Below are 27,439 nucleotides of genomic sequence, written 5' to 3' on the forward strand. Positions count from 1 at the left end.
TGGTATTTTATATCTCTAGTGCTCAATTTGTGTTCAGGGGTTCTGCAAGCAGGGAAATATTTAACCCCCTCATTGTTTTTATCACGTTGATATTTTGAGGTTCCTTATAAGATTTTGTATGAAGGGTAAAGTACAATGGCTACTTTCTTAAATAATGTGATTCTCAAAAAATTGAACTTTAAAGAAAGAAATTTCACTAATTAAATCAATTTTGTTAGGGGATCTTACTAATCACCATTAAATGTTTTGTTGTGAAACTGTGGATATTGGATCTACTGAGAGTCAGAATAGCTGTTCAGAATGTAAGATACGTAAGTGCCTTAGATGTCTAGAAACATTTAAAGAAGGCAGGCTAAACCCTGCCTATTTCAGGAGCCTCTAAGGACCTCACTGAATGGGAAGACAGAAGAAACAACTGGTGCAGCATGGCTGTTTCAGGATTATAAACCAAATCTTCATCTTAGCACACCATCTAGGTATCACTGAATTCTATGGAGAGCCATGCTGGAGGACTATTTAGAATAGCTGTCTTCAGAAACATTTGCTGCCAGACAGTGGTAAACTCATAAGAACAGGAGAATAAATGATAGCAAATTGGATATATCATGATGTAGATTCTGTAATTACAAAAAAGCGGGGATTAAGCAAAGGCAAAACAAATGTTAAAAGTAAAATGCACTAAAATTCATATGGTTAGATAGGAGTGTGTGCAGTTTTTGTGGACTCTTGTTAACTTATTGAGTCCTGATTTATTTTTAGAATGGCTAAAGAAGTGTATTTCTCATGTCACCCAAAAGCTGATCACAACAATATAGATCTTGAAGCTTAGAGCTAGTTACTGCTTCCATGCCTTACCTTCTGCTTTTCTTACTGTAGTCACCTAAGATGCCAGCAGATAGAGGAGGGCAGCCAATGACGTTTGTTGCCTTCTCTGTTCCAGTAAATGACTTAATAGAGAGCACTTTCCGCCTTCCCAACTTTGAACTCTCTGTAAGGACTTCAGTCGACCTCACTTCTCTTGTCCTTAGAAATCTCAAGATTCTAGAAATAGGAACTTCCTCCTCATAAAATGATGGAGATAGTTTGGGAAGTTACTTTACTTCTCTAGGCCTCAGCTTCCTCATTTATAAAACGGAGTTAACAATCCCTACTTCACAGGAATGTCCTGATGATTAAAGGAGCTAATGCCATTTAGTAATCACTGTCTTCAAAAATAGTAGTAGTATTTAAAATAATTCCATGCTTTATATGTAGAGATTTTAGTTTAAAAAATATGGAGAGTATATTACTTTCTGTCCCATTGCTAATTAAAAAGAGAAAAGTATTATTTTCTGATGGATAGCTTCATAAAGAGGATTATAAATAATTTGAACACATCCAGTGATATATAGTCATCAAACCACATAAGATGTCATGAAGCTCAGATCATATTCTAAAATGGAGCTTCTAAAATTGTCTCTATAACAGCATTTAAAGGCTGAGACCAGGGCTTCCCTGGTGGTGCAGTGGTTGAGAGTCCGCCTGCCAATGCAGGGGACACGGGTTCATGCCCCGGTCTGGGAAGATCCCACATGCCACGGGGCGGCTGGGCCCGTGAGCCATGGCTGCTGAGCCTGTGCGTCTGGAGCCTGTGCTCCACAGCGGGAGAGGCCACAACAGTGAGGGGCCTGCGTACCGCAAAAAAAAAAAAAAAAAGGCTGAGACCAGCTTCCTTTGGTGGTGTTTGCTAAATTTACCCTGGTGATGTCAGTAAGTTGTATCCTGACTTTAAGCAGAGTAAGGAAAGAATGCCTTTTTTTGAATGCATAAGAATGTCTTGCTTATGCTTGCTTACTTATTCACTCATTCATTCAACTGTGCTAGCACTGTTATAAACTGTTAAGGAGTTTGCAACTCAGCAAGGAAGACAGACATGGAACAAGTAATTAAAAGCATGATGAATGTTCTGAAGGGGAATTGGAAAGGTCATTGGGGGAAAAAAATAGGTCAAGGAAGACCCACTCCCCTTTCTTCTCCAGGGAGAGGCATTTAAGCTGAGACTTGAAGGATATGGCTCTATTCCCTGGAGGCCAGAGGCAAGCTTTCCAGGGATCCAGGGGTAGGAGCAGGGGGAGTGAGCCAGTGGAGTGGAAAGAAGTCTGGACTGCGGGCCTGTAGAGCAGACTGGGGCTGAGGACAGACAGCAGCCTGGTCAGCAGAGCACTGGGAAGCCCCTGAAGGGTGCAGGAAAGTAATGGTTTGTTATGTGTTTTCAACAAGGGCTCTGCCTTCAGTGTGGAGGATAAAATGCTTCAGATTTTCAAAAAGTAAAGCCTTGGTGATTAGAACCATAATTTTTGGTCTAGAATTTTTTTTTTTTTTTTTTTTTTTGTGGTACGCGGGCCTCTCACTGTTGTGGCCTCTCCCGTTGCAGAGCACAGGCTCCGGACGCGCAGGCTCAGCGGCCATGGCTCACAGGCCCAGCCGCTCCACGGAATGTGGGATCTTCCCAGACCGGGGCACGAACCCGTGTCCCCTGCATCAGCAGGCGGACTCTCAACCACTGCACCACCAGGGAAGTCCTTGGCCTAGAATTTTTGAGGTCACACATTTGCTTATTGTTTATAGAGCATATGGGATGAAATATCTTCCTCTTAGCATATTTATTCCTTGACCTGTTAGAGAGATTCTGTCACATTCTACCTTTTTGAAAAAGCTGGCAAGGTATCTTTTGTCCTCAGTCCACTTTAATCCTCCTCTCTCCCTTTGCCCCTTCCCTTCAGAATTCTGATGTTTGCAGAACAAATCCTAAGGAACATGACCATAACTCTGAGTGACATTGCCAAATAACTGGAATTAGAAGTTTTTCTTGCAGTGGTTAACAGAGGGGAGGCTTCTGGTTATGATAACCTGAAAACCTATGCTACAAATACTAGAACTTCACTAGAAATATTTGATTATATACTACATAAATGCATAGATGAACTTGTAACAAAGTAAAAGAAAGCCCAGGAGCTAAAAAGAAGAAGAAAGGTGGAGAGAGCTTGGCAACAGACACATGACATAAAAGCTACCCTTAGTGTTAGAGTGAGGTTGCTAGTCTCACTAATATACTCATACAGGAGGCCAAGGCCTTGGGTACACATGAGGCAGGCAGTTGGGAACTGAGACCCCTGAGTAAAGCCAGGGCTTGGGAAGGGTAACATTTTCAGTAAAACAGTAGGTTAAAAAAAAAACAGCATCCACAGACACAGAGATTATGAGGAAGTCTGTATTGGCTTAGTCTCTGAGCAGATGGTAGAGAAAAGTCGCATCTGAAAATTCTGTTTGTTCATTTTTTTTAAAAGAAACTTTTTATGAGAAATTTCAAACATACACAAAAATAGAGGAATGGCATAATGAATCATCATGTCTCCATCAACCAGCTTTAATAGTTATTATTATTCTTTCATTCTTGTTCCTTTTTTCTGCATTATATATAATTTGTTTCTACATTATACAATTTTGCCTATAAATACTCAAAATTAGAATATTTATCTCTAGCCTAAGGACCTTTAAAAAACATAGCAACAGTTTTATCTGTTGTGTCCAACAAAATTAACAGTTCTTTAATATCATCTAATACCTAGTTCATGTATAATTTTCTCTGGTTGTCTCAAAAATATTTTTTTAGAGTTGATTTGTTTGAATCAAGATTCAGACAAGGTCTACACTTTGCATTTGTTAGACATCTTAAATCTCTTAAGTTTCTCCTCCCTCTTTTAAAATTAATTTATTTGTTGAGAAAACCAAGTTGTAGAATTAACTACCTTCTGTATTTGGCTAGTTGTGGCCTCATGGTGTCATTTCAACATTCCTCTATTCATGTAGTAAATAAAGTGGTTCTTAGATTTAGAGGTTTGATTCAGTTCAGGTTATTATTATTATTTTAAGAATACTTTAGAGGTGGTGCTCAGTATTTTCAGCTGCATTACATCAGGAGGCACAAGATGTTTGGTTGTTGTTATAACGTGAATTGTATCCCCCCAAATTCAAATACTGAAGAGCTAATTCCCAGTAGGTACCTCAGGCTGTGACTGTATTTGGAGATAAGGCCTTTAAAGGGTGATTATGTTGGAATGAGGCTGTTTGGGTGGACTCAATCCAATCTGACTGGTGTCTTTATAAGTAGGGGAAATTTGGACTTGCAAAGAGACACCAGGGTATGTGCCTACAGAAGAAAGATCATGTGAGGACACATGAGAAGGCAGCCATCTAACATCCAAGGAGAGAGGCTCAGAAGAAACCAACCCTGATGGCCCCTTGATCTTAGACTTCTAGTCTCCAGGCTGTGGAAAAAAAAAAGTCTGTTGTTAAAGCCATCCAGTTGGTTGTATTTTGTTATGGTAACCCTAGCAAACCAGTACAGTTGTCCTGTTTTCAAGTGATGTTAAGATTGATCTTTGAGTTCAGGTGGTAATAGCCTGACACATACATTATAAAATGCTCTGTCATCCTTTTTTCCAAATGTTTTTAGTATCCATTGATTTATTTCCCTTAAATCCATCATTTCATTAGGGGTTGTAAATGGTGATTATATTAATCATCCTGCATTTATTAGCATGATACCTTTGAACTGGAGAATTTTTCCTCACCAACTATTTGTTCACCCAGAAATAGTCTGTAGATTCTTTTCCTATATTTATTCATTTTCAATTCTGACATCCTCCAAATCACCTGAGAATCCTTAACTTCAGGTTTTAGTACTTGGATTTATATTGAATACTAACAGGGTGAGCCAAGGAGCCCCAAACTGAGAAACTTAGCTAAAATCTACTCCTGTGCTGGTGATGTTCCTCAAGCACCTGGCAGATACAGTGTGAAACTGTTCTTCCTGGAGGGGCAGATCCTCAAACAAGGTCCCACAGTTGTCTCATGGTAAAGATGAATTCATATTCCAAAATTACAAAACTCAGGGGGAAATGAGTGAAAGTTAATAGACATAACTGAGAGGAAGTTTAGATCCCCAGAAAATCTATGTGAGCTCGGGGCTCAGGATTTTGTTCTTTTCTCTATCCATACTTACAACCTTATAGATCTCATCCATTTTCATGGCTTTAGAGAACCTGTCCACATTTAAAGCTCCTGCTCAGACATTCTTCAGAACTCCAGATTCTTGAATCCAGCTTACACTTAACAGTTCTTTGTGAAAGTTGAATAGACATCTCAAACTTAATACATCCAAAACTGAACTCCTGATCTGCCCTTTCTGTTCCACCTGCATCTGTCCCCATATCAGTCGATGGCAGTTCCATCCTTACAGTTGCTCATGAAAAAAGATTTGGAGCCATCCTTGATTCCTCTTTCTCTTAGACCCCATATTCAGTCTGTCTGGAAATCCTGTTTGTTCTACCTTCAGTGTATATCCAGAATTTGACCATTATTTACCACTACCACTGCTATCACACCAATCTGAGCCTTATCTTTTGGCTGGATTACTGTAGCAACATTTTTCCATTATAATGGAGTTTATCTAGTAGGAGAGTTAAATTGATAGTTTCATAACCACATTTCCGCTTTATACTCAGAGAATCTTATTTAAAACTAAATCTAGTAAGCCATTTAAAAAGTGCTACTTTAAACTACTATACATAAAATAGATAAACACCAAGGTCCTACTGTATCCCACAGGGAACTGTATTCACTATCCTGTAATAAACCATAATGGAAATGAAAAAAATACCAGAAACTAAGTGGCTTTAAAAAAAGTGCTACTTTATCCAATTTTTCTTTTCTATCCTTAAGTAATTATGAGTAAGTAAGAGTTTAGTAGTGCAGGGGCAGAATCTTTTGGAAGCACCTTGTATATTAGGACAAGCTATTGATTCATCTAGAATCATATGAAAATGTTAATTATATTTTAGTCTCTAAATTGGACTTTTTCCCCATGTAATGCAGTATAATGAAATTAGTCATAGAATTGGCTCATAGGTGAATTTATGTGAAATGAAGAATGTGGTTTATATGTGATCTGTTAGAATTTCCTTTCAGTGCCCAGAGTGAGAAAATTAGTTGCCTCTAATTCATGTCAACAACATATATAGGCATGTAAAAAGCATCATGTGGTATTATAAAGGACTATGAAGATTTGAGATACTGCTTATGCCCTTTCTTTGGGTACTTACAACTTAGAGGAAGAAACAAATGTACACATTAGTATAATACCTGGTGGTATAGTGACATGAGTATTAGACAGAGGCTTAGGTAACAGGTGAACTACTCAAAGATAAAGGCTGTTCAGGAAAGACAGAAGCAAACAATGAAAGTGCCAAGAGCTTTAAACCCTTTTGTGGGGAAGATGATGGGATAAATAGGTAAAATAAACAAGCCCAAGTTTCTTAGCTTCCAGGTCAGTGCTTTATCTGCTAGGAGATACCTACTACTTTTTTGTCTCCATTATCTGGCAATCTTTTGCAGTAACCTAGTATAGCTGCCTCTGTATCCAGCAAAAAGCATCTCTGTGTAACTACACCTTTGCCCAGAAGAAAAAAAGGGTTTTGAAGCCAGTGTGCTTATTTTTGTTACCAATTTTTCATTTGAATCCTTTTTTGATTATTGATACTTGACCCATCAAAAAGAATATAGCCATCCAATAAAAGCATGGTGAGTTCCACAACTTACTTATTATCAGCTTTCAGTTAAGACCATACTTCATATCATATTAATATATTTTACATAAAGTAAATATGTTTTAGCTCTTATTTTCCATTCTAAGAAATCAGCCTGAGAAGCACCTGGGGAAACAAGGCTGCATTTGACCTCAGCATCAATTCTTTAATTAGATACTTTCCTCTGAGAACGCTGACAATTTTGCCTACTCTCTCTCTCTCTCTCCCAACTGGCTTAGAACCCCTCTTACCCTCTTATATGCGTTCACAGTACATGTTTTATTTTTATTTTTATTTTTTTTGTGTGTGTGTTCCCTGACAAGACAGTAGGTTCTCAGCAAATATTCACTGAATGAGTGAATATCTGTAGCCTTAAAACACAACTTAAAATTAATTTTAAAAAATCACCTGGTTTTATTTTCTTCTTGCTACTGCCTCTTCTTGGTCAATCAGAAATATTTTTGGCAGTTTAAAAAAAAATATGTTCAGATGTATCCTAGTCTGCTCTAAAATCTCCAAATATGAGCATACCTATTGCTCGGAACAAAACTTTGTAGACTCATCATATGGTGATTTCTAAGATTTACATATGAGAACAAATAGACACACACCATTTTGAAAGTATATTTTAGCTTTCCTCATAACTCTATTAATTCTGTATGTAATTTCTACCTTTTCGTATATTTTCTTCCTAAGGAAGTAGCATGTGAGAAATAAGTGAATATTTGGGTGCTACATACTACTACTTTCATCTATTTTTAGAATGGATTCCTTCTTTTACCAGAGTGGTAGCAGTTTGAGCAAAATTAATCAAAATACAGAATTTACAAAGTATCTACATTTCTTCAATGATATTTTTACAATTCTTAAAGGTGTCACTTGGATTCAAAGACTGCAGTGAGCATTCAAGACTGAGTGTCTGAGGTATGTTTGTGAGAAAGAAGAGGGGAAAGGAGAAATTTAAAAGAATAAAGAGATGGTATTCAACTTCAAGTGTAGTGTGTAGTTTAAGAAGCTATGTGAGAGTGTAAATGAACTTGGTAGCTACTACAGCATCAAATTTATATTACCTTTTCTCCTTAAGGTGGAATATGCATTGTATTATGCCTAAGAGTTCAGCAAGCCCAGGGGAGGTAGAAGGGAAGAAAAGGGAGTGTGGGTAGAGGTGACCAGACGGTGATAAGGTAGTTTGAACTACTGAATAATTCTTTGTCAACAAAAGTTGGGTGCTTTCCAAGAAAAATGTCTCTCGATGTGAACACTAAAGTGTATGCAGAACCATTTAAACAGTTAAAGTTGTTGAAGTTGACTTTATCATGTTCAACCCTGAAGTATGTAAACCAACAGTTATTGAAGAAAATTGAGGCGTCTCTCTGTAATTTGTGATTTAGACAGTTGTAGAGTTAATAAATTGGAGGCTTCAATTACCATTTTAGTCACTGAAGCTACCAAGTCTAGAATTATAGAATTAACAGTTTAGAAATCACCTGATCCAGTCTCCTATTTGTACCTGTAAAGTATCTGATACCCTTGACAAAGATTGAAAGCTAATGTAAGAGGGATCCTGAATTACAAGCCAGCTTTCACTAAATAATACATGTTCTAAAAATATCTATTGAACCATGTAAGGCATATAAATTCCACAGGACTCGAGTTATATCTGTAAAACCCTGTTTTAATTTCTGCCTAATGTAAGATTAGTTTTCGGGTCCTGATGTGTTCTTTTTTTTTTTTTTTTTTTTTTTTGTTGTACGCGGGCCTCTCACTGCTGTGGCCTCTCCCGTTGCGGAACACAGGCTCCGGACACACAGGCTCCGTGGCCATGGCTCGCGGGCCCAGCCGCTCCGCGGCATGTGGGATCTTCCGGGATCGGGGCACGAACCCATGTCCCCTGCATCGGCAGGCGGACTCTCAACCACTGCGCCACCAGGGAAGCCCCTGATGTGTTCTTAAACAGTTTACAAACAAGTGTAGTGACTGCTGCTTTGAAAACTCAGTTATTTATATTTTTGCAATTTTTCACAGACCATTGATTGCAGTGTTATTAATGCTGCTTTTCTGTATCTGCTTGGAGTTGAGCACATTTTATTCCAGTTCTTCTGTGTTCACAACACACATTAAGAAGATTCAACATAAGCAGGGGGAGCTGACATGGTATCAATTTTACAAAATAACCAATATCTGTGCAGCTTATTCCCAACAGAGTTATTACACATGATGTTCTGTTTATGTGAACAATCAATGGCTTCAAAGCCCACTTCTGGAAAACATTTGTGGATGACTTCTGAGGTTACTGTGTCCTACATAACAATGAGATTTCTTTTACACTGAGAACATTTCTTTATATTACAAAAGAAATACTGCTTCTTATTTCATGGAGACATAATCTACCAAGCACTTCCAGTTTACAACCTTTAGGTAACAAATTGTGCCTCAGTCTCATGGCTACAAATGCAACGTGGTGCTTTTAAGCAAAGAAAAGTATATACACATCTTTAATATAAGGCCCCAGGGGGTATGGGCAGGATTTCTGAATCAGTAATAGAATATTCCTTTTCTGCAAGTAATTTTCTCTCTGATTTTTGTAGTCATTCTCTCCAAAATCCTGCCAGACATCAGTGTATTTTTGTTAACGTTATATATACAGGAAAGGTGTATATATAAAGAAAATACTCAAATGTCCTCAAATAGTTCTGACTTTTTACTATTATCATCATTGCAACAGACTAAGACTGACAGTCTGTATTTTTCTCCACGGCATCATTCCTTTGTAAGAGCTCACGTCTAGTTTGTTTGCACATTAAAGAGGAGTCCCATCTAATCAGCATTAAATGTGCTCCCACTGACATATGTATCCATAGACCTCCTACTTTCAAACCAATCTTCAGCAGACATAAGAGATATAGATGCTTCATTATTTAGATGTAGTAACATGGTATTGAGAGTCAAAGTTGACAGCAGACTTTATCTGTAGTGCATTTTCATTAGCTTTTCCTTAAAAACAAACAAACAAACCTAAAATTTAGAGATATTATTTGCCTTGAAATGGTCTGAATTGGCTAATTCAGTTTAGTGTTTTATTTTCTAATTTGGTATGCATTGCTCCTTCCACACTTTTATCTGTTGGCTTTTTGTTTATACCTTGTTCCAGTTTTTAAGAAATATATAGATAATTGTTAAGGGAGCTCCAGATTCTTTGGCCATTTCACCTTTGATTTTTCTTTCTTGTTCACTAGCATGATTTTTACCTTTTGAGAAATTTTGAACTCAATATTTTTCACAGGATTTTATTCTATGAATTCTATAAAAGGAAAGACATACAATAAAACATGGGCTTTCAAATAATGTCAAGATTGAGAAGACTGGCTTGGGTTTTATAGGTACTGTTCTAGACTGAATTGGCTGCAGATATGTTTTATCCTTCAAGAAAAGGGAAAAATGATCCTGAAGATAATTCAGAGATCAGCAGGACTGCCACTGCCTGCATAGGCCCAGGGCACTCAGGTCCAGAGGGTAAAGTTGTCTCCTCCTGAGTTTCAAAGTGGAGTCACCCTCTCAGTTTCAGCAGACCATGTCCCTGTACATGGCCTCAAGGGCAAAGCTGCCTCCCATGGCCAAGGGCTTGAGGCCACCCATTCCAGTGGGCAGAAGACAAAGCCACCACCATAGTGGGCCCCAGCAGGCAAAGCATTGAACCAAAGAGAATTATTGTTGAGCCTTAAGTCTAATGTAGTTTGCCTGGCTAGGTTTTGGACTTGCTTAGGACCTGTCACCCCTTCCTTTATTTTTTCTGATTTCTCCCTTTTAGAATGGGAATGTCTATCCCATGCCTGTCCGACCATTTTAGTTTGGAAGTACATAATTCTTCTGTTTTCTCAGGTTCACAGGTTAGAGGAATTTTGCCTCAGGATGAATCATACCTCAAATCTCAGCCACACTTGATTTAGATGATACTTTGGACTTGGAGTAGATTCTGGAATGGGTTAAGACTTTTGAGACTGTTAGGATAGGGTGAATATATTTTGCATGTGAGAAGGACATGAATTTTGGGGACAAGAGGGAGGAATGTTATAGACTGAATTGTCTCCCTCCCAAATCCATATATTGAAGTCCTTACCCCCAGTATGATGGTATTTGGAGATAGGACCTTTAAGGTTAAATGAGCTCATAAAGGTGGGGCCCTAATCTAGTAGGACTGTTGTCCTTATAAGAAGAGGAAGAGACACCAGAAGTGCACATGCACAGAGGAAAGGCCATGTGAGGACATGGCAAGAAGGTGGCTGTCTGCAAGCTAGAAAGAAAGCCCTTACTAGAACCCAAAATTTCTGTCACCCTGATCTCAGATTTCCAACCTTCAGAACTGATAAATTTCTATTGTTTAAGCTACCCTGTCTGTGGTATTGTGTTATGGCAGCCCAAGTAAACTAATACAGGTATCATACTGACAAGGTAGAAGTTTTTCTTACATTTGGAAAACCAATGTTAATGTCAGATTTCAAAGGAAAAACTATTTTCAATCATTTAAATAAACAAGGCAAAAGTATACTTTCCCATTTATTAATGAATATTAATAACTTTGAGTAGATAATGCTATTATATGTCAAAATAATTATATTTTTTAACTAAGACACTTTTAGAGTAGTTTTATCTTTACAAAAATATTGCACAGGAAGTATAGAAAGCTCTCATATACTCCCTCTCCCCTGTACAGTTTTTCCTATTATTAACCTCTTGTGTTAGTGTGATACACTTTTTACAGTTGATGATTGAATGTTGATGTATTATTTTTAACTAAAGTCCATAGTTTACATTAGGGTTCACTCTGTGTATAGTTCTATAGGTTTTAACAAATGTGTAATGCCATGTACCCACCACTGTATTATAGTTCCACTGCCCTAAAATTCTCCTATGTTTTACCTATTCATTCTTCCCTCTCTCTGCCCAAATAATTAGATAGTGACATGTAAAGATGATAAAACTGCTGGAAAACACTAGCTTAAAATTTTCTTCCTTTACTGTTACGGTAGAAAAGTGGGAATACTTCACATTCAAATTCTTTGCATGAAATACAAACATACAAAAGTGTTGTCCCTATGTGAGAGATCTTTAAATTGGATTTTTGTATCTTGACCCATTTCCAATTGTGTAGGATTTGGATTCCAAACTCTTCTTTAGCATTTAACCAATTCTTTGGTCATTCTGTGGACCGTTTATCCAAATATAACCTAATCTTTCACATATGTCACTTTTATAATGAGAGAGCAGCAGGGACACATTCCTACATCTTCCCCATTCTCCATTTTTTCCTTGGTGGTGGATAAGTAATCCCCCTATAAGCAGAGGTAGGAAAATACATCTCTGATTCCTTCTGTTGATGGAATTCCTCGACTTCCATGTATCATAAACACTGACAGTGTAACCAGGACCAGATGATGAAAATTATTACTGTAGACATTGCTCCATATTGAGAATTCTTTACGCACTCTTCTCAAACAGAGGCAAGCATGGGGTTATGTTGATGAAATAAGATACATGTAGAAAAATAAACATATCACAAGCATATAGCTTGATGAATTTTCACAAAGTGAGCACACCTATATAATAAGTGCCCAGACTGGGAAACTAATAGTACGTTAGAAATGAGTAATGTAGTTCTAAGAAGGTGGAAACATCTGCAGCCCAAAAAAGAAAAACGGTGTCACAGGCACTTAATTTCTTTTTCACTTACTAAATCTTCCCAATCCTTATACCTCTTATTTACTTTTCTTCTGTTGTGTTCTAAAGCTGAATAATATGAAAAATAGCATCATTGTCTCTGTTTTCTTCCTAATTTTCATGGAATGCTTTTAAAGTTTTACCATCAGGTATTATAATTGCTAAGGTTTTCAGTAAGCCCTTTCTTTATCAGGTTAATGAAATTTCCTTCTGTTTCTAGGATGCTAAGTATTGCTGTCTTTTTATCATGACCAAATGTTGAACTTTACCAAAAGTTTTATTTTGCATATTTTGAGGTGGTCCTGTGTTTTTTTTCTTTTAATCTTACAGTTTGTAAAATATATTGAATAGGCCTTTTTTATTTCATTTTGAATCATCCTTGAATTCCTGAAAATAATCTTGTTTGGCTAAAATGTATTATTCTTTTACATCACTGATGGATTCCATGACTAATATTTTATTTAGGATTTTATCATCTGTGTTCATAAATAGATTGGTATGTAATTTTCTTATACTCTCTTTGTGTAGTTTTATATCTCCTTGTCTAGTTAGTGTGTCAAGGTTATGTTTTATTTGCAGAGCTCATCTTCCTTTTATATTTTCTGGCCACCACAATTATATAAGTTACAAAGATTATCCATTTCTTAAAGAATTGGTAAAATTTGCCAGTTAGATCATTTTTGCCTGGACCGCCCCCCCCCCCATTTTTTATGAGTTTTAGAGAAGATATTTAAGGTCTATTTCAATTTTTAAAGTTTTTTTTGGTTTATTCTTATTTTCTAATTTTAGATAAATTTTAGTAATTTATATTTTGTCCACTTCATCTCAAGTTTAAATCCATGAATAAAAAGAAGGTGAGCAAACCGTGGAGACCCAGGAGTGTAGAATTTGACCTGTGCCAAATGCTGATTTTTACCATTACAAAGTTGTAAGTAGCAAAAGGCAGATGAAGGAATGAAATTTCTTTGTATAGATTATAATTCCAGTAGTTGGCTTTATAGAAAATTTCATAAATTGTTACAAATTTTGTTATAAATCTATTTCTCCATGGGGACCCACCTATCCTTCTTAGATATTTTAAAGGATATTGGTGGAAAATAAGATTTTCATAGGCAACATTTTGGGGACAGCTGTTTTGCTGAACTGAAGTAGCAGTTCTCAAAATGTGGCCCACACCCCCTGGTGGACCACAGAGAATCAGGTCAAACTGTTCTTGGTAATACTAAGATGTTATTTGCCTTTTCTACTCTGTTAACATTTTCATTAATCATGGAAAAGCAATAGAGAGTAAAGCTTCTGGTCCTTTAGCAGAATCAAGGCAGTGGTGACAAACAGTATTAGTAGCTATTTTATTCTTCACTGCCATACACATGCAGTTAAAAAAAAAAAAAAAAAACCTGGGCTTCCCTGGTGACACAGTGGTTAAGAATCCGCCTGCCAATGCAGGGGCCACGGGTTTGACCCCTGGTCCGGGAAGATCCCATATGCCGCAGAGCAGCTAGGCCCATGTGCCACAACTACTGAGCCTGTGCTCTAGAGCCCGCAAGCCTAGAGCCTGTGCTCCACAACAAGAGAAGCCACTGCAATGAGAAGCCCGCACGCCACAACCAAGGGTAGCCCTCGCCGCAACTAGAGAAAGCCAGCACACAGCAACGAAGACCCAATGCAGCCAAAAATAAATAAACATAAATTTTATTAAATCTTTACTCTTCAATACATATTTTTAATATTCCATGTGGAAAAAAGTGGGAAGAATGCATAAAGCACTTCTGTAGTACACTGAATGCTGATGGTGGGTAGTCTTGAAGAAAAGCCCTTGTTCAGTTGTTTTAGTTGAGAGCTGAACTATCCACCTTTCCACAGCACACCATTTTTACTTGAATGACAAACTATGGTTATTCAGACATGGATATTTGGTGGTATTTGTTGCAAGTGATAAAATTTGAATTTTAAACAAAAATTAGCACTTTGAAAAACTTGTATCCACTACTATGAGCTTAACTACTGCCCAATAATTAAAGAAGTTTTGGCTGAGGTTGGTGGTAATGTTAACAAATGTGACTTTTTGGATATTTTGTAATGAAATAGGTCAGTATTTGAGAATCGTGCGTAACTCAGTCAAACGTTACTTTACATATGCCAGCTGTGTTAAGGAAATACTGGAAAGTGACAGGAATATCAGGATAAGTAGTGAACTATGGCAAGAGGAAATCTATGAGCAGGCAATATGGAGAAAATCAAGCAGATATTAGCAGCTAGCTTGGTCCGAGAGACCAAGCTTTGGCAGGAGCCAGGAAAGTTACCATAACAAAGACTGTGACATAGGTGGGAAGAACTGGGGCCCAAGGGAGCACCCCATTTTAGAAAAACACATGTATCTGATCTGATGAGAACTGGAGTGAGAGATGAGGCACAGGATTTGGAAGAAAAGCGGAAAACTACCTGAATTTCTTAGACCTTATCAGTCTGTAAGTTGCACCACAGTCATATGAACAGTAATACCAGAATTTTATAGTTTGTTATTCGCATTTGTTGGCTCAGAACCCAGCACTCTCTGCAGAGTCCTTCCAGGTATTCCTGAGCATTGTGAGACATTCATATGTGTTCAGCAGTAAGTTCATTTTCATGTTGTTTTACTGTTTCCCAAGGTCACTCCTCTGTTTGCTTTGATAGTTCTCTAGTTGCTGCCCCCAGGTCCTCAGAATGTTAAAGCCATTTGGTGTATCTGCTCAAAATTGTTTAGACCCCAACAAAAAACAGGATTTTCAGTTGTTTACTTATACAGCTTCTTCTTTTCTAGAACCCATACTAGTGTCTAGGGAGCTGGAGTTAAGGATGGATTTGAGTTAGCGTCCGACAACCAGGCTGTATTCAAATCAATTCAAAGACTACCATTTTGTTAATAGGTTCATTTACCATGCTTGACGTCTTCTTTTAGCATAAATTCTCTGAAAGAAGCCACCTCAGATGTCCTATAAATATGTCACTGTAGTGTAGTCTCCAGTTCTTTCAAGTTCAGATATGTATAAACACAGCTTTGTTTCTTCCCTTGGGCTCCTCACATCCCTTGCTAACGGACTTCTATTTGCTTTGCCCCACTGGTTAGGCAGGCATACTTAATAATTGGTATGGGAAAAAGAATTTTTGTAAGTTGAGCTGCCAGATCTCGTTGATTTGATTTCAGCAAACACTTGTTAACTGTCATTTTGGTGCCAGGTACAATATTTGATTTTAAAAATCTAGGTTTAAATAGAACATGGTGCTTTTTAGGACCTCACCATTAAATTAGTAGGACACATACACACATATAAGTGTAATACAACTTGACTAGTGCTACTGTAGAGGTACATGCAAAGTTCCATGGGAACACAGAAGAGGGAGGAAGTGTAGTTTTCTGGGGAGCATCTGTAAAAGAAAATTTTGAGCTCAGCCTTAAAGGATGAAAAATATTTCTTAAATAAGTCAAAGGAAAAGGAAGTGATATTACAGGAAGAGAGAATGGCAAATTTGAAAGTGGGAAAGCAGAAAAAGGTATTTTTAGGGAAATGCACAAATATCTGCATAGTATTGGTATGGAGTGTTCATGGAGGGGACACCAAGACTTGAGAGCTAGTTAGGTGTTGGATTTTAAAAGTGTAAAGGGCCTTTTTGTTTTTTAAAGAGGAAAGACTAAATGATCTTTTTATTCTCTTTATAGAAGACATTGCAAAGTGGTTATAGAAGAGGCAATCAAAACGTATGCAGCTAAAAATATAGTGAAAAAATATAGAGGATTATACAAGTATGTCAGGACAGTTAATTGGTAAAAAATATTATGACTTCTTAAAATTTTGAGTTTTTAATGTATGCGGTAAAAGTTTTTTTTTAACTTTTTACTTTGAAATAGTTGTAGATTCAACTGTGAATTGTGAATTACAGATTCATGGAGCAATCCTTCAAACAATCTACTTTATTCAGATTTCACCAGTTACATGTACTCGTGTGTGTGTATTTAGTTATATGCAATTTTATCACATGTGTAGATTCATGTGAGCAACACCACAATCAGATACAGAACAGTTCCATCGCAAGAATCCCTTGTGCTACCTAAAGGACCTTTTTTGACATCTTAAGAAGCTTAGACTGTATGTTTTTTTTTTTTTTCTTTTTTTCTTTTTTTTTGCGGTACGCGGGCCTCTCACTACTGTGGCCTCTCCCGTTGCGGCACAGGCTCCGGATGTGCAGTCTCAGTGGCCATGGCTCACGGGCCCAGCCGCTCCGCAGCATGTGGGATCCTCCCGGACCGGGGCACAAACCCACGTCCCCTGCATCGGCAGGTGGACTCTCAACCACTGCGCCACCAGGGAAGCCCAGACTGTATGTTTTCTTAATTGAAGTATAGTTGATTTACAATGTTATATTAGTTTCAGGTGTACAACATAGTGATTCAGTATTTTTACAGATTATACTTTATTTAAAGTTATTACAAAATAATGGCCATATTTCCCTGTGCTGTACAACATATCCTTGTTGCTTATCTATTTTATACATAGTGGTTCATAGCTCTTAATCCCATACCCCTATCTTGCCCCTCTCCTTTTCTCTCTCCACACTGGTAACCACTAGTTTGTTCTCTATACCGGTGAGTCTGTTTCTATTTTGTCATATACATTTATCTGTTTAATTTTTAGATTCCGCATATAAGTGGTAGCATATTTGTCTTTCTCTGTCTGACCTATTCCACTAAGCTTAATACTCTCCAGGTCTATCCATGTTGCTGCAAATGGAGCTTAGCTTGTATTCTGTCCCTCAGAGTGTGATCTTCAGATCACCTGTTACAGAATCACCTAGTTGCTTGTTAAATATGCAGAATCCCACCCTAGGAACATTGAATTAGAATTCCTGGGACTGCGGTCCTGTGACATACGTTTAAATAAACTTCCCATGTGCTTCTTATACCATACCTATGAGGACATGAGTGTGAGCTGACCTCTGAATGATGAGAAGAGAGCCAACCATGCAAAGACCTGGGGCGAGGAGGTCTAGACAGGTGCTGTCCAGTAGGAGTATAATACAAGCCAGATATGTAATTTAAAAATTTACAGTAGCCACATTCAAAAAGTAAAAAATGTGAAATTAATTTTTACAATTATATTTTATTTAACTCAGTATATTAAAAATTTGATTTCAACATGAAATAAATATGAAAACTATTAAGATATTTAACATTCTTTTTTTCTACACAGTATTCAAAATTCAGTGTATATTTTACCCTTACTGTGCATCTCAATTCAGATTAGCCACATTTCGAGCGCTTAATAACACATCTAACAAGTGGCTACCGTACAGGGTAGACAGAGCGAACAACCACTACAAAGGCTCTAAAGGAGATTCATGTAGAGATAGCATTTGACATTCGGAATTTGAAAATACTGGTCTTAGAGCTTTGGAATAAGATCAGACTAGATGTATAGATTTAAAAATCATTGCCATAAAAGAGTTGTCACACAGAGTATAATTCTCAGTGATTCTCAGAGAAAACTTATTAGAATCACCAATAGGGCTTTTTCTAACTAAATGCTTGCACTCCAAGAGGGCGTGGAACAACCCTGAGGGGAGGGGAGAAGTGGGGAGGTGTGTATGGATCTCAGGGAAGGGGAGAACATAGGCGGATATGGAATTTTTCCTTTGTTGATTCCGATGTTATCCCTCCCTGCAATCTCCATTCCTGGTTGAGAACCATTGGTGTTTAAAAGGGAGATGAGGATAGAAGATGTTAGGAAGACTACTGAGAGATGAAAGGAGTGCTCATGAAGCTAAGGAGGGGAGCATCAACAACGATGAAAGCAGGGGGAGGTCAGGACACTTGCAAATTAAGATATTATTGATGATCATTGAGGACAAAGCTTAAGTAGAGTGGCAACTGGGCTAAGGATGGGTTCTGAAGATGTCAGTGGAGACTGAACTGCTGCCTAGCACCTGTAGGTTAGGCAGAGCTAGATAGGGCATGCTGTGCCCTTCCAGGCAGAATTCTTCAAATCCTTCCTTTAAATTTGGTTAAAGTCCATCTATGTTCCCTCTCTTGTTCCTTCAGCTGTTACATCTTAGTTAATTGTTTGTGTATTAACACAGCCTGTCCTCACCCTGACCACACTATAGAATCACCTGGGGAACTTTTTAATAAAAAGTACCCATTCCTAACTCCCTCCCCATTTCAGAATAAGTCAGAATTTCTAAGAGTGGGGCCTGGCCTAGGCATCACTATTTTGTAAAGCTTCTCAAGTTATTCTAATGAGCTAGAGTAGAAAACTATGGATCTATAGCATAGTGAGGTCTGTGACAAAATAAGTTTTACTCATCTTTGCGCCCCCAGAGTTTGACTCATGGTGGGGCATATGGTTAGCTCTCAGTAAATGTTTGTTGAATAAATGAAATATTAAAGATGTAACAAATGAGGAAATGTGGCCAGGGAGCTAGGCAGGCCATTGTGGACAGCTTAATAAATTAACATTTCTTTTCTTTATAATGAGTAGTTACCAGGCAGGTTGTTAAATACACTGCACCTATTTTGGAATCCTTATTAGTATGAAACTTTTCCCATATTGGTCTGAATCACAATACTGACATAAAATCTCAAGTATAAAAATAGACTAAAAAATTGGTAGGGTTATTATCTAAGTCTTTGCACATAGCACAAGATGTAGTATAGTTAACTGTTCCACTGAATACAGTATACAAGAGAAATTAATGCATTTAGGATATAGGATTTTCCCCATTAATTTGAAGTAATTTTTTTATTGGAGTACAGTTGCTTTACAATGTTGTGTTATTTTCTACTGTACAGCAAAGCGAGTCAGCTATACATATACATATATCTCCTCTTTTTTGGATTTCCTTCCCATTTAGGTCATCACAGAGCATTGAGTAGAGTTCCCTGTGCTATACAGTAGGTTCTCATTAGTTATCTATTTTATACATACTATCAATAGTGTATATATGTCAATCCCCATCTCCCAATTCATCCCACCCCCTTTTACCCCTTGGTGTCCATACATTTGTTCTCTACGTCTGTGTCTGTATTTCTGCTTTGCACATAAGATCATCTATACCATTTTTTTAGATTCCACATATATGCGTTAGTAAATGATATTTGTTTTTCTTTCTGACTTACTTCACGCTGTATGACAGTCTCTAGGTCCATCCACGTCTCCACAAATGACCAGATTTCGTTTCTTTTAATGGCTGAGTAATATTCCGTTGTGCATCTTCCTTATCCATTCCTCTGTTGATGGACATTTAGGTTGCTTCCATGTCCTGCCTATTGTGAATAGTACTGCAATGAACATTGGGGTGCATATGTCTTTTTGAATTATGGTCTTCTCTGGGTATATGACCAGTAGGAGGATTGCTGGGTCATATGGTAGTTCTATTTTTAGTTTCTTAAGGAACTTCCATACTGTTCTCCATAGTGGTTGTATCAATTTACATTCCCACCAACAGTACAAGAGGGTTCCCTTTTCTCCAGAATGATGGCCATTCTGACCCGTGTGAAGTAATTACTTCTAATTGTCACAGAATTAACTACAACTCAGTAAATCCTGTTATATTTAAAATTTAATGCTGTGGCTATTCAAAATATCCTATTTGTAAGAATATTTATAGTTCTTTGTTATGAGTTTTAAAGTTACTGGAGTAACTTATTTAACTGTTCTTACCTTTTACCACTTTTAGTGAGAACAGATGGAAAGAAATAGACAAAATGTTCTGCAAAAATAAAAGAAGCTGGTAGTCACTAATATAATGCATCATTATCAGAATTAATCCTAGATATAGTTTATAGAGCACCCCTAGCCTAAGTCTAGTAGGAACCTCAATAAATGATAATTCTCTTCTTTCTGGTCCTCATGTAGCTAATGCTGTTCAAAAGGTTTAGAAAATCAAGTTTAACCTGACACAGTTTAACATTCTAAAAATGCATTAATTTTCCCACAGATGAAGAGAAGTAAAGAATTGATAACTAAAAATCGCAATCAAGAAGAAATAAGTATTCTTCGTTGTTGGAAATGTAGAAAATGCATAGCAGGTTCTGGTTGTTTGATGGAATGTCTTGAGAATCAAGTGACTAAGGTGAGTATTGCTAACTGTATAATCGTCAGATAATTTCCTAGTATAGGAATGCTGGGGGCAAACCTACACATGCACACATATCCCTCCACACCTGACTTAGCTTTTACCTTATTTTACCTGATCCACTGAAAACATTTCAAAGTGGTATTCGAAAGGCATCCCACCTTCCACAGTTACAATTAAGTTTACCTCTAGCTGCTGACATTAACATGACCTTAAAGTTTTAAGTGCAGGATCACAAACATAGGTTGAAGATAATAATCCATGTTTATTTTATCCCCACCATGAGTGAACCTTAGTCATCACCGCACAATTAAATTCAAGATCATATTAAAAAATAGAAAACCTATTTTTATATGTATATAAAAACATATATTATACATATATATATAAACATATATACATACATGTTATATATATAGTATTCAGTATGGGCCTAAAAGAGAAAGTTCATATATAATTTAAAAGTCAATAGAAAAACCTGAATAATATTTAAAAGCATTTAATTGGTTGTCCTGGTAAAAGTAAATGTTTTTTTAAAAAAAGATAAAATCCCTAAACTTCTCTAAGAGCAGTATGCAAGAGGCAGTATCAAAGAGGTCCAAACTAGATAGTAATCCATGCACTTTACAAGGAATTCTCAGTTCAGCAGAGAGAGTGGATGTAATTGTTTTCATCCCCTTCTTTGAGAGACTGTTTGTTTTAAGTTTTTCCTCAGACACATTTGATCATGATTATTTCCTATGCACTCTAACAGATTAGCCAGCTTGAACTGATAATAGTGGAAGACTTTGACTGCATACTTACTACATGTCAGATAATTTTGTTTTAAACATTTTTTAAAAACTGAAAAAACATTTTAATTGGAGGAAAAAATCTTTTCATGCTGAGTGTTTTATTGGGTGTAATTTATAGAGTAAAAAAAAAAGTATACAGCTTGATAAATTTTTTTCAGCCCAGCCCTGCTACGAATCAGATCAAGACATACAATATTTTCATCACCCCAGAAAGTTGTTTTGCCCTTTTCCAGGCAATACTCCCCTCTCACAAGACAACCAGAATATTGATGTCTATCACCATAGACTAGTTTTGCCTGTTCCTGACCTTCATGCTAATAGAATCATATAGCAAATACTCTTTTGCACCTGACTTATTTTCCTCAGCATAATGTTTTAAAGGCTCATTTATGTTTTGTGTTACGTAGTTTGCTTCCTCTTTCCTGAGTAGTATGCCATTTATGAATATACCAAAATTTATCAACTTTTTCTGCTGATGGACATTTGAATTTCTAGTTTTGGGTTATGAATAAAACGGCTATCAGTATTCTTCTTTTTTTTTTTTTAAGATGTTGGGGGTAGGAGTTTTTATTAATTAATTAATTAATTTTTGCTGTGTTGGGTCTTCGTTTCTGTGCTAGGGCTTTCTGTAGTTGTGGCAAGTGGGGGCCAGCCTTCATCGCGGTGAGCGGGCCTCTCACTATCGCAGTCTCTCTTGTTGCGGAGCACAGGCTCCAGACGCGCAGGCTCAGTAGTTGTGGCTCACGGGCCTAGTTGCTCCACAGCATGTGGGATCCTCCCAGACCAGGACTCGAACCCGTGTCCCCTGCATTAGCAGGCAGATTCTCAACGACTGCGCCAGCAGGGAAGCCCGCTATCAGTATTCTTGTAAAAGACTTTATGTGTTTGTGTTTTGTTATTTCTTTTTGATATATACATAGGAATGAATTTGGGGGGGGTCAGAGAGTAGGTGTATTTTAAGTTTTTTAGAAGCTGCTAGTAGTTTTCCAAAGTGAATGTTCACTTCCAGCAGCAGTGATGAGAATTCCAGTTGCTCTACACCTTTTGTCTACAGGTGGTATTTTCAGACTTTGTAACTTTAGACATTCTGGTAGATGTATAGTGGTATATCATTATAGTTTTAATTTGCTTTTTCCTAGTGATAATGATGTCCAGTACCTTTTTTTATGCTTAATAGGTAGGCATTCTTTTGAATGTTTTATATTATTCATTCCTTATAGTATAAGGATAGAAGGATAGATTATCTTGAAGGAGATAATCTATCATCTCAATTTTATAGATAAGGGAACTGAGGCACAGAAGATTAAATAAATTGCCTCAGATTACACTTTTACCAGCAGTGCAGTTACAGTTGAACCTGACAGTGAGGGTCCTGAGCTTGTGCACCTCACCCCACACTCTCTTTACTGCCTTTGCTCCTCCATCAGGGTATTACGCAATGTCACACCTTCTCAATAAGCAAGAGAAGTTCAAACACTGCTCTAGGATGTAATGGGATAGGTTGTAGAAGAGAGTGGTACAAGATTGGAAAAACATTCTGGTCCTCTAGAAGCTTTAAACTGTAGTTGAAAATAGGCCAAGCAGTGTAGCCTGGTTTGATAAGTACTGTAACAGAGGAATGTAAGCAAATGTTGCCTGGGCTAGTCACAGAGGCTTCCCAAAGGAGATTGTGAAGTCTGTATGTATTTTTTTTTTTTTTACAGATTTTTAAGTATAATTTGTAAACCATAAAATTTATTTATTGTAAGAATACAATTCAATGATAACAGTTTTAGAATCTTTCTCTTACCTCAGAAAGTTTTCTTAGGCCCATTTGCCCTGTTTCCAAGCCCAGCCTTGGGCAACCACTGATTTGCTTTCTGTCACTATAGTTTTATATATAAAATAAAATGTTTATATATATACATAATAAAATACATATATATATATAATTATTGAAACTAAGTTATAAAATAAAAATATATTTATTAAAAATAGGTATAAAATACATATTTACATAAATATATTATTTAAATATTTTTATATTTATATAAAATAATGTATATAAAGGTATATATATTATATGCATATAAAATAAAACATACATATATAAAACCTGTTAAAAACCTGCCTGAGGAATAATTCAATATCATTGTTAAGTCTAGGGGGAAGGAGGAGTATACAATTAGAGAGGGATCCTGAGGGGACTTCTAAAGTAGTGGTAATGTTGTACTTACCTGGGTGGTGGGTGTATTGGTATTTGCTTCTCTTTAAGTATTTCTTTGAACTATACAAACATATTTTACATTTATAAATATATGCATTTGATATAAATATTAAAGATGAACTTAGAAGCATCTGTTTTAATTAAAGGAAACAATAAAGTAAAATATTGGAATCTAAAAGTAATCTATCAGATGCTATGCTGAAAGAATGCTAAATTTATCACCTATCAAATCATCTTAATTTATTACCTATTTAACAATATAATTTAAAATGTATCTGTGTATAAAATAAGTGTTTTTCTTGTTTCTGGAAGTGTTTTGTTTGTCTACTTTCTGTAAATGAAATCACAACATAGGTGGGTATTCTTCTGGGAATTGCTGCTTTTACTTAATATCAGCATGTAGTGTAGCTCCAGTTTTTCACTTTTGTGTAGTATTCCAGTGTATTAATATATCACAATTTATAATTCACTCTACCATTGAGTTAAATCTAGTTGTTTTGCTCTTACAAGCCATGCTACTTGTCCATATCTTGACAAACATAGGCAGGAGTATATTACTGGAAATGGAGTTGTATGTTGCAGGATATGTGATTCTTCACCTTTACTGGGCAATGCTAAGTTGTTTTCAAATGACAGTCCCATGAGCAGCAGTTAAACATTGCTGTGATTCCACATCTTTGCCAACATTTAACATCTTTTCATTGTTTAAGGCTGTTTGTGTTTTCTGTGAAATGTCTTTTTTTCCTTGCCTGTTTTTCTATTATGTAGCTTTGATTTTTGGAAGCTCTTTATGTACTCTGAATACTAATTATTTGTTGGTTATTGTATTGCAAATATCTTTTGCCAGTTTATATAACTTGTATTTCACTCTTTGTGGTATCTTTTGATGAACAGAATTTGTAAAATAATATAGATAAATTTATTAATCATCTCCTTTATGTTCTGTACTTTTTGTTTAAGAAATTCTTCAGTACCCTGAGGAGAAGATTTTTTCCTTTCCTTCTACTGAATACCAAAGTGGAGATAGGCAGCTTTCCTTCTTTGTCCTTCTGAGCAACAGGTTTATTTCTCATTCACCCTTATACTGATAACCCAGCTTTATGTAGGAGTTCCCTCTTACAGTCTCCCGACCCTGAGCAAACCCTGGACTTTGTCTCCTGTCTTCCTCACACCATGAAGGTGTGAAATGGCCCTCAGAAGAACATAAAGGATCAGGAAACTGAGGAAATAGCATCCACAGCTGTTGGCTCCAGAACCACACTTGTTTAGCCCTGACCAATGCCAGGAAATGGAAGTGTCACACGCTGCCTCTTAGTCCCCACAGAACTAGGAACTGGACATTGGAATCACTAACTTTTGCCGCAGACTAAGTACCTTCAAAACCAAGCTTGCTAGAAGAAACAGCACAAATATACTCATCACTTCTGCTTTCATAATATTGAACAGTGTATCAGCTTGGGGAAAGCTAGGTCATGTGTGGAACTTGAGCTGTAAGGGAATCTGGGACATTTGAGCTTTAGTTTTCCAGCCACTGGCATATGGTAAGGCATGTGACTGGGAATTTAGAATGGAACTTTGAGACAATCTACAATGTCCACAGGGACAAAAGGGGACTCCTACTCTACCTTCAGGCCTGAGATACATGAAATGTGGGCCAGAACCAAAACCAAAAGCAAAAAATAACAATGAAAACCCTAAAACCAGAAAATAACAAAATTGGTCTCCGTTTGTGAAGTCTGGCGGGGTGGGCGTTGCGTCAGAGGTGGTGTCCTCCGCTTTCACTTCTTAGTCCATTTTGACACAGTTCGGGGCACATCAAGTTTATATGGCCTAAAAGGACATTTAAAAAGAGATTTCTGGAAGGCTGCTGGTTCTATGGTTATGGGATTCAGAGCAGAGATCTGAACTGAAAGTGTGGATTTGGGAGTCATCAGCATTTAAGTGGTGAGTCAAGCTGTGAAAGTAGATGAGATGACCATGCAGAGTGTGAATGGAGTGAGAAAGAAGAGGGCCTAGGAACATTTAAGGGATGGACAGGAAAAAAAAATCACAAAGTAGGAAAAAAAGAGTAGTAAGAAAGATAGGATTGAAAATCAGGATACAGTGTTATGGAAGTCAAGGGATGAATATCTTCCAGAAGGAGGGATTCGTTAGTAATATTGAACGTTGTAGCGAGACATAGAAGACCAGATACTGCCTTTAATGTGCAGGTTGTACACTGCATAATTCTAGAGGGTGCTAGTCTGTGAAAGGTGCCCCCAGATTTTACAGAAATGGCATACAAACTGCATGGCGAAATGTAGAGACTCTGAATGAGAATTAAAAGTTTGGTTTTAGCAAAGAGGAAATCACTTGGTTTTAGCAAAGAGGAAATCATTGGACAATGTTCATTGTAGCTGTGAGTCCTAACCACCGAAGTGACTGTATCTGGAGATAGGTCTTTAGGAGGTTTCTAAGGTTAAATCAGGTTATAAGGATGGGGCCTTAATCCAGTAAGAAGAAGAGAGAGAGAAATCTCTTTTCTCTCTTATAAGAAGGGAAAGAGAGATCTCTTTCTCTCTCTACCATGTGAGGATAGAGCAAGAAGGCAGCTATCTGCAAATTAAGAGGAGAGCTATCACCAGTACCTGAACATGCTGGCACTTTGATCATAGACTTCCAGCCTCCAGGGTTGTGAAGAATAAATGTCTGTTGTCTAAGCCACCCAGTCTGTGGTATTTTGTTTTGCCAGCTCAGATCAACTAAGATATGACAGGCACTGGAAATTCAATGAAGAGCAGAAGAGAAGTGTTCTGTCCTTGTGAAACTTTCAGGATAGTGATCAATCATAAATATTAAATTATTAGCTGGGTAAGTGGAAAAATAGGAAACGTATAGGGAGCCATAAAGATAGGACATGGACGTAGGATTGTTATTGTAAGCGGGAGGCTTTTCTGAGGAAACGACTTGTGTAGAGATACGGTGGATGAGTAGCCAGGACAGTACAAGACAGAGGACCTTCCAAGCTTTAGGACCAGCATATTCAAAGGCCCTGTGGTGGAAAGAATGTGATGTATCTCCATGGAACTAGAAGATTTCTATGATTGGAGGGCAGAGATGGAGAGTTTGGCCAGATTTGAGGCTAGAAAGATGGGTGTTGGTTAGATCATTTATGGTCTTGCAAGACAAATTAAGGACTTGGATCTTTTTCCTAAAAGCTGGGAAGTCAGTGAAAAGGAGTGACATGACCATTGAATTTTTTAAAAATTATTTTGGCAATTTTGAAAGCGTGAAATTAGAAAGGTAGCAAGAATACATGCAGGGAATGGTCTGCCTTTAAATAAGGCTTTCAGTTTCTTTTTTATTCATTCTGACTTTTGAGTAAAAAAAATTTTCACCCTTGAAGTATGTTCTCAACCTACAATAGTAAAACCAGGCAGTCCAATAGGTTTTGGTTCGTTTATATTTATAACCCTTTAAACATTTAATTAATAATGTTAATCTAAATGACATTTTTATTACCTGATCTTTTTCCCTGTAGTGTTTATAGCTGATAGCTGCAAATATTTAAATAAACTATATTACTTAAATAATATAGTTGGCTAACTTTTAATGTGTTAGCTAAGGGAATGTTATTACTAACATTGGAAATGTGTTAGTGTTAAACATTTTCCAAAAATTATATAATAATATTATGTCACCTTTTTACATTTAACCTGTTCTGTTCAATTAAAACTCTTAACAATCATTAAATGATAAAAAGATAATGCATACAGTTTGTAATTTTAAAATTAAAGAAGTTCTCTTTGTACGCAGTAACTGAAAACATTCCCTACCCTTAAAGAAAAAGCAATATCAATAACAATGCGTTAGCTCCCCCTACTGCTTGAACAAAAGATTTCATTTACAAAATATTTTGTCAACATTTTTCTGACAGTATTAAGTGAAACTGGCTGTTAGTTACTTCTCTTCTTTTACTTCCTCCTTTGCCCACATGATAAACTTGAGAC

The 27,439-nt window shown here is 36.9% G+C and overlaps 1 protein-coding gene across 2 annotated transcripts in view; it reads left to right on the forward strand.

Annotated features, from left to right (window-relative positions):
- The window catches only part of RNF180 (ring finger protein 180), a 278,059-nt gene that overhangs the window by 9,293 nt on the left and 241,327 nt on the right, over positions 1 to 27,439 (forward strand). For both annotated transcript variants that reach the window (XM_060091716.1, XM_060091717.1), the window contains exon 2: positions 20,313 to 20,447. In XM_060091716.1, coding sequence (XP_059947699.1) covers positions 20,313 to 20,447 — 135 coding nt within the window. The remainder of the gene's footprint in view (positions 1 to 20,312; positions 20,448 to 27,439) is intronic.

Source organism: Mesoplodon densirostris, chromosome 3, assembly GCF_025265405.1.
Source record: "Mesoplodon densirostris isolate mMesDen1 chromosome 3, mMesDen1 primary haplotype, whole genome shotgun sequence".
NCBI lineage: Eukaryota > Metazoa > Chordata > Mammalia > Artiodactyla > Ziphiidae > Mesoplodon > Mesoplodon densirostris.